The sequence below is a fragment of the Symphodus melops genome, assembly GCF_947650265.1.
Source record: "Symphodus melops genome assembly, chromosome: 17".
Lineage (NCBI taxonomy): Eukaryota > Metazoa > Chordata > Actinopteri > Labriformes > Labridae > Symphodus > Symphodus melops.
This window is the reverse complement of record NC_136707.1, coordinates 18,745,596-18,765,601: the sequence shown is the minus strand read 5'-3', so window position 1 is coordinate 18,765,601 and position 20,006 is coordinate 18,745,596. Positions and strand designations below refer to the sequence as shown.

At 42.6% G+C, this 20,006-nt stretch overlaps 1 protein-coding gene across 4 annotated transcripts; it reads right to left on the bottom strand.

Annotated features, from left to right (window-relative positions):
* Window positions 1-1,426: 1,426 nt before the first annotated feature.
* On the bottom strand, window positions 1,427-19,495 carry LOC306837625 (transcription factor MafG). 4 transcript variants are annotated; one of them, XM_079365369.1, is made up of 4 exons: window positions 19,299-19,495; window positions 18,509-18,550; window positions 6,704-6,776; window positions 1,427-6,623 (listed from the first exon to the last, which is right to left on the bottom strand). In XM_079365369.1, the coding sequence occupies exons 3-4, from the start codon at window positions 6,737-6,739 to the stop codon at window positions 6,171-6,173; spliced, it is 489 nt and encodes a 162-aa protein (XP_079221495.1). In that variant the 5' UTR covers window positions 6,740-6,776; window positions 18,509-18,550; window positions 19,299-19,495; the 3' UTR covers window positions 1,427-6,170. The 4 variants fall into 4 exon arrangements, with proteins under 4 accessions (XP_079221495.1, XP_079221494.1, XP_079221492.1 ...); XM_079365368.1 differs by lacking the exon at window positions 19,299-19,495 and adding an exon at window positions 8,269-8,400 and having other exon boundaries at window positions 18,509-19,278; XM_079365366.1 differs by lacking the exon at window positions 19,299-19,495 and adding an exon at window positions 18,697-19,278.
* Window positions 19,496-20,006: the final 511 nt, after the last annotated feature.

Here is a 20,006-nt window from a genome sequence, read left to right as displayed (position 1 = left end):
TGTTTTAGAGTTTCACTGTACTGTAGCATACTAACTGGTTTAAACTAGCCGATCAGTAGCCTATTATAATCTGCAAATGAGAACAACACAAAAATAATGAAGGGACTTTTTTTTTTGTGTCTCTCACTGGAAATTCAAGTTTGATTTAGGGGGAAGAGGAGAGCATGTTCTCTGTTTGATAAGAGCAGAAGTGCACTGGAGGGGAAATCCTTGTGGGAAGAGAGGATGTGGCGTCACCTTGTGGAAAAACTGTTAAATCACGCAAAGTCTTTACAGTGAAGAGCCAGCAGGGGGAAACCCAAACCCACACATTGCAGAGCCAGGGCAAGGTTAACTCTTCTCAAAGGCAGTCATATTTATCTAGTCCTAGCTTTACAGTTGTAGTCTCCTATCAGGTGGGGATGCACATGGGCTTGTTGTGATGTTTCATATAAAAATAAGAATGTATGTTGCACCTTCCTATGCTTAGTCACCAGGATGGACTTGTTTAATTTCTGGTTTGAATAGGACTAAATAGTTTCCCCTCTCTCCCAGAATGTCCTTTACCATGGTGACATTTGCACAGTGGAGCCCCATACCATGATTTGGCAGCACAGACGTGCAAAATGAACTCACTGATGGAGATGGCAACATTAATTGTGCAGCGGGGCTGAGCTGGAAGAACTGGGGCAAGCACCTGCTGCAGAAGTGGGTGAAGATGAAGAATGCTGTCCTATATATCGGCCACCAGCTCACCTTAACCCAACCTGCCAAATTAATCAACCCTTCAGAGAGCATCGGGCTGTCTGGGGCAGGTATCCGAGGAGGGAGAGAGGAGCATGTTTTAAGGCACAGGTCACTCAGACCTGTAGGAGCCGCCTTCATTTATGAGAACAATACCAGGCTGCGTTGGTGCAGAAGCACTGGGGGTTTGACTTGCCCTGCAGGATGGAGTGGTAAGACGCAGCTTGTCTTCAGCCATCTGTCTCTGCGTCTCTGCATGTGCTCTCAGGAGATGTGTTTTGAATGTGCTGGGGCTGAAACGCTGCTGAGGAGGGTGATGTTTGATGAGGTGCGCTGAGACAGAGGGGGTTTAGGAGGCCCACAGGGAGCACAGATGACTAACTCACTACTGCTCCTAATCTAGGACAAGCACACCTAGACATCCTTCATGACTCTAATGTTTTACTCGTGTCGGGCCAAAAATGTGTCCGCTGAGGTTAGCCAAAGTGGGTCGCCCAATGCCTTTTTTTGGATCATAGAAAAAGAAATCGTGCCATCTAAATGATCGCTGTCTTCTCAAACCCACCCTGGACGGCAAAAAAGCCTTCCCCGCCAGTTTATTTTTACAAGTATCAAACTGGGTCAATGACGCCACAGAATACGACAAAAAACCCAATTTAAAGAGGGTTTGGGCGCCTCCGAAGAAACAGCACAGTGCGTGAAATGCTTTTTCAAAACATTTTTATTGGTCTTATAGAAAATAAAGTAAGCTGTATCAACAAACATACAATATATACATCAATAACTTAGACACCTCAGAGAATCACGTTTAAATCCACAGTTGTTACTGTATATATGAATACATAGTACTTATCTACAGATTGCAAAAAGTACAATAATTTAATTTATAAATAGTTACAATTAACTATTGTCTGTTTTCATACAAAGTACTGCAATATTTTATAACAACCCATACAGAAAAATAACAAAACAGATTATTAACTTTGTATTACTTGCTTTAGATTTGATACCTTTTTAAACACAGACCCACTCCATGAAGTAAGAGGGAAAAGTCCTGCACAGTCGACTGTTTACAAAGCACACTCTCATGGAAAAAGCCAAATGTCTCGAGAGCTAAGAAATTCACACAAGTGCTGTTACATATCCTCTCTTACGCAATGCTTCGAAAACAAAGCAGACGAGAACGATAAAAATATTTTTTTTTAAAAAACACAACTAATTAAAAAGGAAATCTGCAGAACAAATGACAGTGTAAAGATCAATATCCAAACAACACGCTTGACGCACGATGAGAACACAAACGCTGTGGGTGATGCTACAGCAAAACGACGAGCATTAACGACTGGTGTAGCAGCAGAGGAACCTCAAACGTACAAAAAACACACACGCACAAACACACGCATACCAAAGAAATAAAACAAAAGATATATTGCAAGTGGCCCTTGTGATCAAATCTAATGTAGCATCCTTTACACTCAGTGCACAAACGTTTACATGTTAGCAACATCTTCCAGTCAGATATCATTGTCCAATCTTGATCCGGTGATTCATTCCATTTAAGACCAGAGTAATAAGTGAGTAAGGCTAAGTGCAACTGTCCAAATGTTCCTTTTTAAAAAACAGTGTTAGCTACTAAACAAGGGCCGACTGCTTTTCAACATGTGAGGATGAAACAAAAACACAGTTTACAAAAAAAAAGAACTACAAAACAGCAAGAGTTATTAAATAACAGACCATAGTCACTTTGACAATATTGATTACTCGTACATCTACTCTTTCACACCTTTCCACTGAGTTGCATATTAAGGGTCACTTTTTCACAATGGTCATCAATACCTACTGTAGCTACATATTATACACCTGTATGTGTGTGTGTGTGAGAGAGAGAGAGCGAGAGACTCGTCATCTCTAGCAGAGATTGGTCGACGGTCGGTGCCACTCGAAACACCTTAAAGACACTTGACACCAAAAAAGATTCACTCCACAAGACTGCCACAGCAATAAGGACGCCAACATCAATACTGGGCTATGTCAAGAGTTGGATAAATATATTTTTTTTCCCACAGTTAACCAGTCATTGTAGATAGCTAAGCATGTTGACAAAGTGAGGATAGAGATACTTGCGCACACACATCTCTGGCATGGAGTTTTGCTGAGGCGGAGTTTTGTAGATGAACATTCTGACCTGCAGCAGAGTGAGATCTGGATGAAGTGCTTTCTGTTCATTTCTACTTTACACGACTGTCACCTTGAGATGTTCAAACTCTTCACCGTTAGATTTCCTCCTGAGAGGACCAGGAGAGTGATGGGACTCTTGGCGCAGATGAAGTGCCGCTGACTGTGGCTGTGGTTGATTGTAATTCTACATGCTCGTGCTGCGTCTCTTTCTGAGTGTGGGTTGAAGCCCTTTATGACATGTTCAATATGAAAGAAAAATAGGGGAGGGGTCGGGGGGGGAATGAACAGAGCTGCCATCCCTGCCTTTCGTCGTCTCATCTTGAAAGGTTTGTTCATTTTCTAGCGTGACCCGTTTGTCCTGAGCTAAACAAACAGGAGTTTAGTGCATACAAACCCTCATCCAGTCCCGACCGCTTTTTTGTCAAGTCTGAAAGAAGAGGGTCAAATGTGACTCTTACCCTTTAACTCCATTGATTCACTGTTATCTTTTAGTCTCGAGTCTGTCTGACGTTTCCCCGACATCATTTGGGGTGAAAAAACAGTCCACACATAAACTTTGAAAGTCTTGTTAACACAGAATTATTCCAACATTTACAGTGAAATGTAAAGATTATTTATTTGTATCCCTGTGATGTAATTTAGCCGCACTGAGATGCTGGAATTTGAGAAGAATACGATCTGTCCATCGGCAGAGGCAAAGTCCTCCCCCTTGAGAATGTGGGGTGATTTTCCTTTTTTTTTTTTTTTTTTTTTAAATCTGGTTTAAATTATACCATGACTTTTTATATATATCACTGCAAAAAAATCCCCATTAAAAAAAAGTAGTCCCTTTTATTTTTGTCATCTACCTACAATACTTCCTCTTGCTTATTTTCCTTCTCCGGCACCAATATGGCCGTCACCTCGTCATCCCAGAATGAGGGATAAAGTATTAAACCAGGTAGAAATACCAACACAAATCCAACCAATAGGAGCGAGCATGCAGAGCTGCCTCTTTATCATGTTGTTTGAAAGTCTTACACTTCATTAACATTATGAGAAAACAGCATCTTTCCTGGCATGCTTATTGTTTCAATAGATTAACTTAATTTTGTGTACTTAATGCATTATTCAACTGAGTATGTCTTTTCAATATTGACTACAAAAAGTTGAGTTTATGGATACAGACTTTTATCTGTTGTTATAATGATCGATTAGTCATTAAAAAGAACCCTAGCTTTTAGATAACTGCAGACCTTCAGGCATCGTTTTTAAACAAAAGCCTCAGCAAGCAAAAGAGACAATGGCAGAAAATGGCACAAATACGGTACTAAAACTTTTTTTTAAAAAGCTTTGGTAATTGTGTGATTTCTACAGAGTCTGGGAGTTCACCTGCATTTTACCTGCATGTGAATTAAAAAGGGACTAGAGGCTGTTTTTATATTTCAGGGTATCAAAACAAGTCTCTACAGTGTTTGAGTTACAGTGGAGTCTTTTTAAGTTTAAAACTGTCGAATCATGGCTGATCATGATTGTACACAGAGTGGGGGGGGGGCGGGGGGGGCTTACCTCTGTATGAAGGCATTTACTTTCAGGTCACAGAGGGTGTGTTTAGAGGGCATCCAGCACCTGGTGCATCTGTTACACAGATTCTGCAACGCCAGTATCGCTTTAATCTTCAGGTTCAAGTCTTTGTGATTTTCACTGACGTCATTTCCCCTGATTCTGTCTCACATGGCTCAATGTGGTCAACTTTGAATGACAGTATGATTTCGTAACTAACACCGAGGAAGCGGAGGATACCACAGATGCCAATACGCACAAAGACAATTGACCTTGTTTACACCACCTAGTTTAGCTCTACAGATTTGTTTTAAATAGCACAGCATTGACATCTATACAGTGAACGACACTGCCAACTTGTCACTTACACATCACAGCACGCGCTACCCCACAGTACGCGCCTAGTCACTAGAAAAAAGCTATCAGACTTCAATAGTAAGCCACTGTCGGTACAATTGCAAAAAAGATGTCACAGGTTTTTTTTTTTGTTTGTTTTTTTGTTTTCCTTTTCTGTATTTATATAAACAATGGAAGTTATTCTACCTAGTAATAAAAACCGAGAACTCAACATTAGACAAAGTTTCTACACCTTAACAATTCAAACAGTAAAGCTTGTGTAAAGATTTTCTTTTGGAAATATCTGACGGCCCTGTCAACAAGTAATTACAAAAAATGCAATATATATCTTTGAAACAAAACAACTTGAACATATTTTCTCTATGTCTCAAAATGTTTGTGGATTTCACTGTCCCCACAAAACACGAGGATATTACTGTTATAACATTCAGGTTTTCAGATATTGTCGAAGAATCTTGTCATACTGGAATGGCACTCAGCTCTGGAACGATATCTTTAAGAACTGCTGATCCTTTTTTTTTTTTCCTTTTTTTTTTTTTTAACATTTCCACTTCACCATAAATATGCAAGACCTCTTTGTATTTTCAGTGCATACATAAATTATTGCATCTACCAGTCATAGTGATTATGACAAGTTCATTAAAGCCTGTCTCAAACGTATAAACAGAAATCAATGCCAGATTTGGGAGCATTATTTCAAGCTTATATTCTTGACAGACGACCAAAAAAAAAAAAAAAAAAAAAAAAAGCAAATTGGGCTGATTAACTGGTTTTAGGTTAGTCAGGCTGTTTTGAAGACATCTGGAGAATCCACGCCGAGTTTGTTAAGCATCCCAGTGGAAGTCAGTGCATGATAACGAGGAAGGGTTTACAGTGCTCTACTGTCTCGGGTGGCTCTTTCTTCAGTTTGGCAAACTGGAGAGGAATGACATCCATGATTTTAAGATTTGTAATCTTTCCGCTTGTGATGAGCTCTAGGACTTCAAGAATGCTGATTCTTAGGACGGAAAAAAAAAACTTGAGAGCTTCGTCTTAAAGAAACAGATACACCACGTACTGTACCTTAACCACCAAATATTGCCTTCTTAAATGTTTTCGAACCACAATCTGTTTTTTTCATTGAAACTTGTCGGTATTGTATTATTCTTAAAAAATCCATGTGAATATTTTTGTGAGATTGTGTCACCCATAAGCACGACGTGTCTGTTGACAGGTACAGACGGCAGAATCAGACTTTAGGGGTGAGTTGGAGAAGAATACTGTTAGTGTTAGTAAGAAGGTTTAAAAACTGAGAAGGTCAAAGGGCAAACCTTTTCCATGTTACAATGCACTGACCACTTAAGTCTTGAACGCCCTCTCTCTTTCTTCTACTACGACCTAGCCTCCGTTTTGGATTTGACGATGGTGATGACGCTGGTGGCGGCTACTTTACCGGGGATGAGGGGCCCTATGACCGAGGCCATGGGTCCCCTGGCTGAGGCGACGGGATTGCGGGTCACAGTCCTGGCGAAGCTCTGAAGGGCCTCGTACTTTGAACGCAGAGCGTCCAGCTCCACCTTCATGCTGGCGTTCTCTGTGGCCAGCTTGTCCACCTCCTGCTGCAGCTGAGCCTTCTGCTTCTCCAGCTCCTCCTTCTGGGTGACGCGCTTCACTCGGCAGCTGGCGGCGTAGCCCCGGTTCTTCAGGGTGCGCCGCCGCTGCTTCAGCTGGAGGATCTCATCCTTGGTCAGGCCTCGTAGATGCTGGTTCAGCTCCCGCACTGACATGGTCACCAGCTCGTCATCGGTCAAGCTGGTGCCATTTTCCCCTGGCTCCCGCTTCACCTGAGGACAATGAAGGTCAGTAAGAGGCGTGTTTGATATGAAACTGACCAATTGATTTGTGTGTCAGTCCGTCTGATTACCTTCAAGGCCTTGTTTCCCTTGTTTGTGGTAGTCATGCCACACGAGCCGCGTCCACCTGTACTGCTGCTTGTTCTGTTGGTAAGAAAAGTCACCGTGAGCACAAGGAACAATCGAAGGAATCAAGAAGAACACGACTGTGACAAACACAACAAAGTGTTTTTCTGGCATCGAGGGCGAAAGCATGACTCAAATACACAAGTCCTTCAAATTCACCAGGCGGAGAAGTGGGTCAAGGACTTAACACTTCATTGTAAGTGATGCCTAGTCGGATCCGAGAGGAGGTACCTGGACTATTCCTTCCCCTGTCAACACGAACAAAGAAAGCCTTCATGGTATGCATCTGTCCCCTCCGACACACGGCGAGCCTCCAGCAATGTGTTGAGTCATAAGGAGGATCAGATTCAGACGTGCTGGCAGTCGTTCACCAAGATCTTTTTGAAAAACAAAACCTTCGATACATAAAAAGTCTTAGAGCAGAAGCAGCAGAGGACAGGGATGGACTGAACCAAAACACATGGCTTCGCTTTTCTAATGCAAAAAAACAAGCCGGGCAGTGTATATCTGCTGTAGCTAGATCCAGTCTAGACAGTAAGAACCTGTCAAGATTTGCTGATGCATACCTAGAATCCTATAAATCAATGAAAAGGGAAATGCTTCTACTCCTGCAGAGCCTCAGCTGTCATCCGGAGGAAACTGCATTGCAGTTAATTCGTGTCAGGATTCAGGGAACTCCAAAAAGAAGCTGTGCAGACAACAAATCTAAGCCACTGGTGTAATGACAGGCTAAAGGTGAGCTCCGTCACAGGATAAATATCTGCAAACACACGCACACACACGGTCGAGGTCCTGGGTGCTTTACTCTACACACGGTAAATGCTGCGTCAGCGACACGGGCAGCGACCACAGTCAGCCCAGCCAGCACATTGCCTCTGTAAGCTGATTTACACCGCCCAGCAGTGCGTTTGTGCTGAGCACATAAACAAATGCATGTGGGCTTTTACTACTTGCCAGCATCAAAAACAGGAAACAAAAGATCCCCCCCCCCACCCCCCCCAAAAAAAAAGAATCCTCAGAAGAATTATTGTCAGTGTGTGTTCCTGTGTTTATAGTTTACACAATCACTAACCTTGTCATGGTGTTTCTGTACGCTGCATGCAGAGCAGCTCAGAGAGGGGAGGAAAAGAAAAGGGAGATGAGTTGTTGCTCAGAAGTGCACTAAGATGGCCATGATATTTCCATGGCAACAAAGGGGTGCTACAGGTGGACTGGTCACCTGAGCCAAACAGGGAGAGACAGGCGCTTGTTAAAAATGACCTGAATACGACACTATCACACAGGCAGGGGGACATTACATGGGGTCAGACTGTGACTTGCATTCTTGATGCTTTTACTTCAAAAAAGTCCTCTGGCTCGTCATAAAAAAATAATAAAAAAATGGCAACGCTTCCCTGTGCTGCACACGCCAATATAAAAAGCCTTTCACATTCTGCAGAGGACTTTTAAAATGTGATACTTTCATCCCAGTTGGACCGGCTATGAATAGCCGACTGATAGTAACACCTACCTTTCATCGGCCTTTGTGGTGACTCATTTCCAGTAAGCATTTGGACCACAGATGCAAAACATAATGGGATAATGGGCTGCCTGATGATGCACAGATAATGGACAAATAGACAGGAAAGTACTCCACTAATAGCTGCTGGGATGAGAGGAGGAAAGAAAAAAAAGAAAAAGGCTGCTTCTTCTAAATTTCATATAAGCCTATCATTTTCCCCTCAGCTGCCTAGACCCAACATTGTTCAAAAGGCGGTCGAAGCCTTGAAAACATAGAAAGACGGCACAATGTCCAGACTGAGGAGGCGTTTTTTTTTCTTCTGTCACACAGCTGTGCAGGCTAACGCAGTAGGCAAGGCTTGGCACGCTGAAAGCCCACCATATGACACTGCGCCCAGGCTTCAACCCTCCAGCACAGGCTGCTGCCAACAGACGGCTACCAATGACAGGGCATGGCAGCACAACACAGACAAGGTCCAATGCACAGCTGCTCCCTTCCACTACCAGGCATGTCATAGCTCCCGGAGACAAAGAGGCATCGCGCGCACAAACGCACAGAGAGAAATAAAAAGGGAAAACACACCTGTAATTTTAAACAAGAAATCATGACAGGGTCTTTTTTTTTTTTTCAGATTTACTTTGTTGCTTGGATTGAAACAAAATGCCCTTTCATTTGACGAGTTTGTCCTCTTGACAGTCTTCAGGACAGGAGTCACTTCTACGTGTTTTATCTCTATTCATAGTTTCAGGTTTGATTTGTGTGCCGGGCGAATCGAGCAGGAGGAGAAAGCTGCTCAGGTTTTAGCACCGGGGCGGTAAAGGTAGGGAGTGGGAGCAAGCGCGGGGACACTCGAGCCTTTTGTAGGTGCTTGCTGAATTTTTATGAATCGCCTGAAAGAACGCTGACAAATCAGAGCTGATTGCTTGTGTAGGAGAGACATCACACCCACAGGAAACAGAAATCGCTGAGTGTGGTCACCCAGAGAAAGAGAAGGAGGGGATGGTGAGAGAGACAGATAGAGGAAGAGAGAGAGAGAGAGAGTGAGAAGAAGAAAAAAAAAAGAGAGAGAGAGCAAACAGCCTTGTAAAAAATGCACGCTCGACACATTTAGAGGAGCCTGAGAAGAACAGGTTGGAGGAAAAAAATAATAAAAAATACTGATCTCAGCAAGGACCAAAAAACCAAGGTGCCAATTAGGAAGTTGTGAAGTTGAACTAATACAAGACGGGAAAACCGGCCAACCTTCAAAAGCTGTCTGTGTTCATCTGGATCTATGGAGGGCAGCTTGTGAAGGTGGGGTGGGCTGAGGTTGAGACTCAAGGGGTGTTTAAAAAAAAAAAAAAAAAAAAAAAAGAAGCTGTGGTGGATAAATGCTGATGTGACATGATAGGTCCGGCCTTGAGCCTGTGTCATGCTTTAACGATCTCATCCCCTCCACGGGATCTCTCCAGGGGGGCTGCCAAGGATGGACACCATTAGCCAGGGGACCCTTTGTTGAGGGGGGGAACTGAGGCTCCGGCATCCACGCACTGCGTCCCCTGATGAATATTTATCACTGTCGTTCGGCGCCTGAGGTGGGGGTGGGAGACAGGGGGCGGGGGCGGGAGGCTGAATAAAGATGCTCAGGAGGTGATTCTTCAAGGATACATCCAAGGCTCTTCCATCAACGGCTGTCTCAAAATGGCGGTATATGCTGGTGGGGGGGCTGTGTGGGGGGAGGGGGGGGGGTGGATTTCTAGTACTCGAGGTGGCACGCATGGTGGTTCAGGGCTGCAGGGAGAGCCAGATCCACTTGACAGCAGTGTAACAAGATTATCAGGGCCACAGGAGCAAACAAAAAAAAAAGCCCAGCAACCTGCCTCAGAATCCAGATTACGACAGCGCCTGCTCCCTGAATACTAAACAAGACGACCGGCGAGGACTAACAGGGCGCAGGCTTCTACTGAGACATGACACGGTATTTCATATCACACGGCTAATCACACGCACATATGCATCCACGCACAGACGCATTACCAGAACCACACGAGCACACGTAAATTTAACGTGTCATGATCAATTCCTGAAGAGAAGCGTCCGAGAGCTCGGCACAGGCGGCCTGCTAATGAAGTGAATAAAAGCAGACAGTGGAGGTGCATGCTGATGAAAGCCCGGGCGGCATCCAACAATGGCAACACAGCCCTGTGAAACTAACAGCTGAATATCATCTGACAGCAGACAATGCATTTGACTCCACGACAACGGCGGTCACTTTAAACTCGCATGGCGGGTTGAAATGTCTTCCCTCTGTTATGAGCGCTCCACATTTCAAAAAAGGTTTGAGCAGCCGTCAGAAGACACAGGAAGCAGCTTTGGCAGAGAGGAGAAAGAGGCCCGCTATCAGTGCTTTTCAGATGGGGGTCATGGAAGTCCTCGGGCTACTTCAGAGAACTGAGCATGGATTTATTTTATTTTTTAATGCAAATAAATCAAATATTAGACATGATTTCTAAAATAAGTGTAATTTAATATTCAAATTGAATAAGAATTCTGAATTTGGATTAAACATTGTGTAACCAGCATTCCTTTTTAAATGTAACCGTTTGCTGAGGAAACAACAAAAAAAAAATATATATATGTCAAGTCTTTTTTTAAATAAATATTTACAAAATGCTTACGTGGTTGATAGGCAGCAAATAAACAAAGAGGAATTATTCTTCAGTCCTTTTCTCTTCATCTTATGGAGCCTTGTGATTTTCTTGCCTTGTCTGCTTTTACGTGTTTGATGGTTGTCAAAGTGTTTGATACTTTTAAATCGCCCGTCTTTTGAAAAACCCAAGACAATGACAGCAATTTAAAAAAAAGGAAAGAAAAAAAGCAAAACTGAAATCCACTGTCAGTATTTTTAACCCAAAGGTGTTGTGAGATAACGAGAAAGAACGCCGGCTCAATAACACAATCGCATCGGAAACATTTTCGGTTCCTGAAACACTTGGCATGAAACATGTTCGGCAGGGGATTTTTGTTTTCTAAAAAAAAAAAAAAAAGAAGAAAGAAATAACCTGATATAAGGTGCCAGCACAGACTGCAGCGGTTTCAAAACATGATATCTTGGATTTGTACGTGTATCATAAACAACTGAAATGATAAACTTACAAAAGGTAATATATACATGAATGACTACTATGAAAGTAGTAGTAAATGTCCATGATCCGAGGTGTTCAGCAGCGTTCTTAAGTCTGCACATAAACTCGTACATTTAAGACGATCAACACAACACAAAGGAAGAGAGCTGGATGTTTAGCCAGTATGATCACCTATTCAGTTTCCCTGATCAATAATGTATCAGACACGAAGCCTCCCGCTCCATTATCACGGACTTAACACACAGAGTAGAATGATGATAACCACAAAGACAGAGAGAGGCACGAGACGAGTGTGGAAAAAAAAAAAAAAAAAACTACTGAAATGTCAGCGATTCTTCATCGAGGCTTCGGCTCATTAATGAATACTTTGTGCTTATTTGTTCTCTGTGTCCGCTCGCTCTCTCTGGGTTGAGATGCTTAATTCAACCAGCCAACCCTGTCACCCTGCACGCCATAAATAGCAATTCTCAACACTTCACGCCTGATCAGAGCCACTACTTTGGACTCCCTCCCTTCTAGTTCGGAGTCAAAAAAGATCGCCTAGATATTCCGATCTAATCATTCCTCCCTTCAACTGAGTGAAGTCAATTATCAGGCAAGCTGCATGTGCTGGGCGCCATTTAACTGCAAATTAAAAATCAGACTCCTGTGATCGCTCTGGAGGAGTTACTGGATGACTGGTGTAAACTTGTGTATGGAGGGGAGAGGGGGGGGGGATGTGCGAGTGTGTCAGTGTGAGAGGAAGGTATGATGGGAAGAGGGGAGGGAAGCTATTAACTACTAAGTATTCAGAGCGTGAAATAAGAGTGACAAAAAGAGGGAGAGGGGGAATCATTCAGCAGCTTTCACAGGGAAATGTGATACGCTTGTAGTAGAGGGGGAATACTGAGCCTCTGCTTTGGACCAGAGGAGGCTCAGGGCGAAACAGCGTCTTATAAAAAATCCTATACGGCCACGTTTAGGAAGGACTGACCCAGAGTGGAACAGCTGCAGTCTGTGCATTGTCCTTATATTGTTCTCACCTGTAACAATGAGGCCATCAGGAGTCACACTGCAGTAATCAATCTGACTCAACCAGTAAATTCATCACTCAATAATTACTAATCAATAGGTTTGAATAATTGTTCAAGAAAACAGGGTCGGATTTTACAATTCAACCTCCTTTTTGTTTTCTGTGAGCATCGTTTGAGGCTTTTAAAATAACAATCTTACTTTGTTTCCTCTGATCTAACAGACCAAACAGCTAGTTAAGGAACGGATTAAACCATCATCCATATAACTATTAAAACTAATATTTCAGGGGATGCTCTAATAATAAAATTGAAGCTGGAAAAAAAAAACACTCATTGAAATGAAAAGTGAAATATAAGGGATGGAAGATTTATTCAAGGATTCATAAGTGCTCTTACTCTCATACTCTGCTCAAATATAATAACGATTTTAAACAAGGATTTAATGAATGGAAGACTTGAAATGGAATCAGCTAAAATCACTCTGATATAGACGTTTTAAATGTTGGCTTATTTATCACACATTAGACTTTGGTAGCCCAACATGATGAATGTAAGAACAAACGCTCAGTCCAGTGTTACATCAAAACCAAGAGATCAACCTTCACCTGGAAACATAGATTTAGGTAGCCTACCGCGAAACCGCTTTTTGCACGGCCTATTTAAAAAAAACACGGCCTTGAAATTATTGCACGGCTTGACCTAGGTCGTGCAAATATCTACATTTAATAGACGTGCTTACTACACGGGTGCGCTGAATATCTGATTAGGCTACATTCTAATTCTGGCAAAGAATATGTTTGCCGAATACCGGTACTGAAAAGCTTAAACCTGATCCTGTTTGCGTTTCTACAGCCACCTGTGCCCTATTTGGTAGACGGCGTGTCAGCCGGATGACGATAGCCGATATGTAAATAGCGTCATATGATAGCAGCTAACCGCTAACAGCTAACCGCTAACTAATGAATTCAACAAAGGAGAAAAACGCAACATAAACAAAACCAACGCTGGAAGACATCCAGCAGTTCATCTTCTCTGTCACTGACATGTGACTCTTTATTACAAGAACTCAATCAAGCTTTGTTTCAGAGAAGGCTGTGATCGGCGAGGAGAAATACACACGTAAACAATCAGCTGTGTTACAGTCAATGCTTTAAACACGGCGGAGTTTTGTTTACCGACGTAACACGGGAAGTGACGATTTTTTCAACCAATCAACGGACTGCAGGGTTTAGCTCCACCTTGTCGGGTCAGCGCCACATTCGAACATGTTGAAGGATGATTGACTTATCAAGGTCTAGGGATCTATTATTACTGGATGACACATGTAATATTATGAATTTATGTGTTTGTTTGTTTTTTAAAGAAAGTGCAGAGAGAAGCAGTGGGCCAACAAAGGGGTTAGACAACATGAACCAAGTGAGTTGCAGTCAAATGACAAAGGGGTGTGTCAGGGCAGGGGCTGTACAGTAAATCAACATTATCAAGCTTGGGAAAACTAAAATGTGTAACAATGCATCTCATTAAACAGAATGCACCATTTAGAGACTTATTCAAAACCAGTGTGTTAGGGAGCACATAACCTCCGCTCCGGCGTGCCGCGCCGCCGTGAGTGACACTGAAAAAATTTTGCACCCCCTGTATTTTTTTTTGCACCCCCTGTTTTCCCATTTCTGCCTAAATCACTGCCTGGAAACCTTTGAACGCTTGTGTCATGTGAGCCTATTTATTCACACGCCTTACTGAGAGAAGTTTTTGTAAATAAGGAAACTGACGACTAATTACTTAAATGTTTAATCACTCTTAAATCAAAATGAGACTTTCATCTTTTCCTCATTAAGACACTTTCAAAGGACGACATTTCTGGAGTCTTTCAATTCTAACTGTAAATGGATTTAGTGTGGCGCCTTGAACTGAGGTATCATGGGAGTTGTAGTTTCTCCAATCAAAACTGTCCGTTATGATTCATGCATACATCTCGTTCACACACAACGTCATATGTTGAATTTCCAGATGTTTGTATTCACATGAGTCATTGACAGTCTCATAAAATAAGCTTCTTCCATCCTCACACTCTGACGCCTCACCTCGCCGTCACCTCTGGGTGGCTAAATACTTTAACAAAAATATTTTCTGTCTGTTGTGGGTGAGGACATTGTTGGACCGGTTTGGGATGATATAAATACATCAATCAACATCATCTATGCGTCCATTCTTTTTTCATGTTTGTTAATTTGACTGGTGATGAAACAGACCTATCTGTACATTACTTGCTGTTTTCTGGCATATTTAAAAATAATAATAATAATTATATATATATATATATATATACACTTTGGATCATCATCGTCATATCTCCAGAGTTGAAAATAGAGCATAACATAATGTTCTTTGAAAAAACACTGGCTCTGAGAGAAGCCCCATATGGAACCAAGTCCGTTACATGATTGCAGAAGAGCATGTGGCACATTTATGTCGAGAATTTGCATCCAGTTCATGTGGTTTAAAGTGAAAACATGAATCACCACCCTCAAGGGGATTTTGTATATTCTGAAGTCACTGAGAATGTGAAGCTTATTTAAAGGGACCTGGGTCGGACTGGTTCGCATTAACCACTGATTCGATACATGCAGGATCTATTCCCCAGCTCGGGAGCTGCTTGTTTACACTCAGAGATGCTCTGTTAGTGAAAGCAGGAGGACAGGAGAGGAGACTTGGTTGGCCTTCCACAGCCTGGAGGACTTGATTAAACGGGAAGAGAATAGCTCTTGATACTTCAGCCTTGCACTGGCAGAGGAAGTAAGGGTTGCAGTCAACCCACACACACTGGCAAAATATCCAGGAGCGTTACTACAGCGCTTGCATACATATTAAATGCATATAACATTGACCTAACAGCTCCGACGCAGCCTATGCAGCACTAAAGGCTAAACTAAAGCTGCTCCACACATTCTGGTGCTATTTCAGGAGAACAACATCTGAATTAATGACATCTTTGATTGTTGCCCCTGCACTGTTATGATTTGAGGTGGATTCACTTCAGTTGAAACACGACTCCGTGCGAGGCCATCAAACAAACGGAGCTCAGCAGCAGAGCTCACGGAATAAAGACAAGAGAGGGAACAAATGCATCGTCTGGTTCCTCCTGTGGGCTGTTTTGATTTGAATGCAGGCAGTTAGCAGTCAAGACTTATTACCTGAAAGTACCAAACATGCTAATTTCTATTAATAACAATGCCACCGCTCGGCTCAGATTAGGGCAAGTGATTGATGATGTCTGCCAACAGGATACTTAATGGAGCCTCACGCTCACTGTCCCCAAAAATATCTGAATTAGACAATTGTGTCTCTCAAGAAAGCATTCTAAACTTATCACAATACATTCAATGTATGTTAAACTTCTTCTGGTCATTATTTCCTCCCTCCTCACATCCTTTTAACCTGAATTAAAGCTTAACAACTTTAATACATTTGTCTTTTAGATGTGTGATCTGAGCCCTGTTTGTTCCCCACAGTTGATCTGGAATTCAACGTTTAAGAAAATGAAGGCCAACCTGTCCACTCCTGAGCTGATGACCGACCCAGCATGTGTTGGCATTTATTGGTTTTCTTTGTTTTTGTAATTGAGGAGTTGAGGAGATCCTAAACCACATCGTTTAGGATCACGTGCAGCTGGGGTGTTGCAGAAACGCATCGGCTGCAGTGTGTATAGAACTGAGCATTATTCAAAAAGAAGCCTTTAATGCTAGCAGGTACTTCTACAGGCAGTAATGTTGTCAGCTACTTTTCAAAGTGGGAGTCACTGATCACTTTAGAACAAGGTCTCAACATATTTAACCTCCTTAGAAAACATGTCCATATCAAGCCCAGAAAAAAACTAAACAAAAAAAAGCTTTTTTTTCTCCCCATCTTCTAAATCTCTCAACAATGAACCGAATCTAACGAGGTCTTCCCGACGTCAGTCACGCCTTTCATTTCGACTTGTGCAAATATACACAGTAAAAACACTTGTTTGTTTTTTTTAAGTCAGTTAACCGCTGATGTGTCTCAAACATTCATCAGCCAAGATAGAAGTAGGTTACATGAAAAACAGCAGCGAGTGCACGGCTCTCCGCTTATGCTCTCCATGTTCGCTTGGATATTGGCTAATCTAAATTATGAACACACAGAGAGCGGTAATGAACATGCCAAGTGTAGCTCGAGTTCCTAACAGAAATTCATCAAACACACTTGCTACCCTGTCTGCTGGATGAAAGTATTACTTTGAGAAGTGGAGCGGGCATATCGCAATGCTAAGCAATCATAATCCGCACTACACTTGCAAGAGGTTTCATCACCAACATTCCCTCCCCATTGCAAAAAAAACAAAAAAAACAACTATATTGATCTTTTTCTCCCTTCCTTGCAGGCATTCCCAATTTCCCCGTGCAGCTTAAGCAGCACTTTTGTGGACAAATCCCACATTTGTGTTCATTTCTTGAGGCTATTAATTGTCCTGAATTGGCGTAACTACTCCCAAGGCACAGCCACGTTGGCCAAGCAGAGGTGTTGGTGGCCAGACTGTAGTCTATGCTGTGAAAAGTCTTGCCTCGTGTTTCATCAACCTCATACATCCTCTTCTACCCTCCACCGCCTGCCCATTCTGAGCAACGCCACCGGGTATGAGTTGTGCACTCAATTCACCTCTGTGGTATCCGGCCTTATTTTATCATCGCTACCTCAATGCAGGAGGCGATAAATCTCAGAGCTGAGCTCCACCACTCCCTGTCTCCACCCTCACACCACCACTGCCAGCCCCATCGGGCTCTTATATGGGCCCTCATCTGTTCTGGTTACCTGCAGAGAAAGGCAGAGATGGGCATTACGCTTTATTGCAAAGCCGAGCTTCTGATGTGGGGCTGGCCTGTCTGCTAAACACACTTCAATGCCCTGCTCGCATGAACAGAGATGATGAAATAAGTTGGATATCTGAGCAAGAATGGGCAACTTCTATGTGTTTAGCCCCGCCGATACGCGCTCAACAGTTTCCAAGGTGACTTTTCAAATTGCACAGAGATTCTCCATGGATAATTCATTACCTGCCCTCCATAAGCGAGCACTCTAATAGGCAGCAAATTTCATCATGTCACACACAGGGAACAGGAGCATCTGCCAGCCCAAAATAAAAAAATTACATGTTCCACCGGGTGAGCGAGCCTGTTGCCTGGTAGATAGTATCAAGCATACCATCAAGTCACGAAAATAAAAGTATGTAGTAAACAACACATCTGAAAATACTTTTTTTTCCCTCTACACCATAATTCCATTTTATAGCGTCTAAATAAGATGTTTTCAACTTCCATTCATCCCATAATTACACATGACCCAATTTAAACAGCCACTCAATGTAAGACTCCATTATAACAACACAGGCATAATATATTGCTTATCGTGCATTTTTTAAATGGATCTGACATGGCAGTTGACACTGAAGCACTTAGTCTAAATGTACTCACAGCCCGTTTGTTGATATACATCATGACAGCGCTGCAATAAAATGCACATTCTCAGCTGAATGTTGATGAGGACTAGTATTGATGTATGCATGATGGTCATCACTTGATGCTCACAGCCTGATGACTGACTTGCACGACAGATCAGCACCATTTCGATCCATCTCTTCAATAATAACTGCGGCTTTGCTGATAAACATCGACCCTTATCCAGCGAGCAGACCTTTGTCCGGTGGTGCCATATTTCGGGGGTGGATTCAGAGAACGTCTAAATACATCATTGTGATGATTCAGCGCGATAAAAAAAAAGAAGAAAAAAAGAAATACAGCTGCTGCTGCATGTTTGTTTGCTGTGATGATTTAAAGAATCCAGGGGGTAACTGTCTAGATGTGAAATCAAAGCCCAGGACGGCAGCTCTAGCACTGCCATTGTGTAAATGAATTGTCACTTCAGGTGAACCAATTCAACACGAATCCGTGGCTTTGGAAACGTTAAAAAAAAGGTTAAATCCACCCATGCATTCAAAGCCAAATGAAAACAACAGCACACTTCTTGGACGCACAAACAACTGCATTCATATTTGACAGGAAAAAAAAAAATCATAAGAGACTGAAATCCAACCTGATCTCGCTTAAACCGCTGTCTCGGCTCGCTCTTGCTCCTCTTCACAACGGGGTGATGAAGCAGCAGGTTTGAACAGCAAGAAGCACATGAGTTGACAAACCAGAGAAGAGAAGAAGCGCCGTGTTACAGGGGGGGACACTCGATGTCTTTGTAAAAGTATTTCTCATAAAGGCAGCCTTAGTTACACAGTGTTTGACATTCCGAGACTCTCCGGGTCTCCTGCCTCTCCACATCCACGCACTGCTTGTGAAAGTCGCAAACAACTCCCCGCCTACAAAACAAGCAAGCGAGGAAATCCCCGTGCACAGCCTTCATTACTACAACTGTGAAGCAGCGTTACAACCCCACAAGCCATTCCTCAACGTGGGGCATCATCTTTTACGCGCGAGACGGCTGGCTGCCACCCTTCATTAAAAAAAAAAAACTGGAGAGTGACACGTTTTATTCGCTGATCACGAGTGTGTACAAAAGATTAGCTGCCATCTCAGCATAGTAAGAACCCGACTGTTGTCGATTTCCCAGCAGCTATACGAGCATTTCCGGTCATCGCTTTCAAAGTAAGGCCGCCGCGTGTGAGCGCAGTTGAAATTGCTACACTGCACACAGCGGAAACTCTTACTTTGAAAACTACTTCTCGTTCAAATACAGCCAACTTGATTAGTTTAGATGTCAGAGGCTAGGTGTGCTAGCCCATGAAGCTAACCGAGACCAGCTTGTCAGCGGCGAGGCGAAGGCATGCAGACTCAGCATAACAACACCGCCGACTCCGCTTGGTTTACAGACCCACCTGACTTAAAATGAAGTTGCTTCCGTCAGTGGCCTCTTCTTATTCCGTCACGGCGGAGACCAAACACCACAGGCAGTAATATTTCGGTTTCACTGACAGAAGCGAGAGCGCTTCCAAATGCCAGCTCGTGCTCTCCTTGTTGATTCCTTTCTCTTGTATCGAAGCCAGACGTCATCGTGTTTGGTCACGTGCCTTCATTCATGAGGGCTCTTCTTTCCTCACAATAAAAAAAAACATCCTTTATCCAAAAATGCTACAGCTATATTTACAGTGAAGTGACTACGTCGGTTCTTCCATCTTCCGTATTATAATAAAACATGTCTCGCAAAATGTGTCGTTTATATTTAATAAAAACAAAACAGACTCACAGTTTCATTGCGTTATAAAATACAGCTTTTTTGGAGAAAAAAAAAGATTTAAGAAAGTGAGCACAGCATAATCACAAGTTGATCAATCTTTCAGAAAATCCCTGGTCGCACTGCATAGGCTACCAATAACCTATGGTTATGAATGTAGTAAACCCAACATTTTGATCCATCACCACCAACCCACAGAACTGATTTAAGTATATATATATATGTTGTTGTTTTTTTAAAGAAGTCTATCACCTTTAAATATTAGATGAATTTTAGCCAACTTACTCATCCTGAAAAAAGACAAAAGGCATTCCCTTACATTCAAATATTGCCCTTATAAATCGTACAGGGT

Bases quoted from the DNA above. Each gene is read 5' to 3' on its own strand.
- LOC306837625 (XM_079365366.1), bottom strand. The intron at 6,777-18,508 runs GTTGGATTTCAG...TCTTACCAACAG, and splicing joins AGCGGTTTAAGCGAGATCAG to AACAAGCAGCAGTACAGGTG. The intron at 6,624-6,703 runs GTAATCAGACGG...CATTGTCCTCAG, and splicing joins AGGGAAACAAGGCCTTGAAG to GTGAAGCGGGAGCCAGGGGA.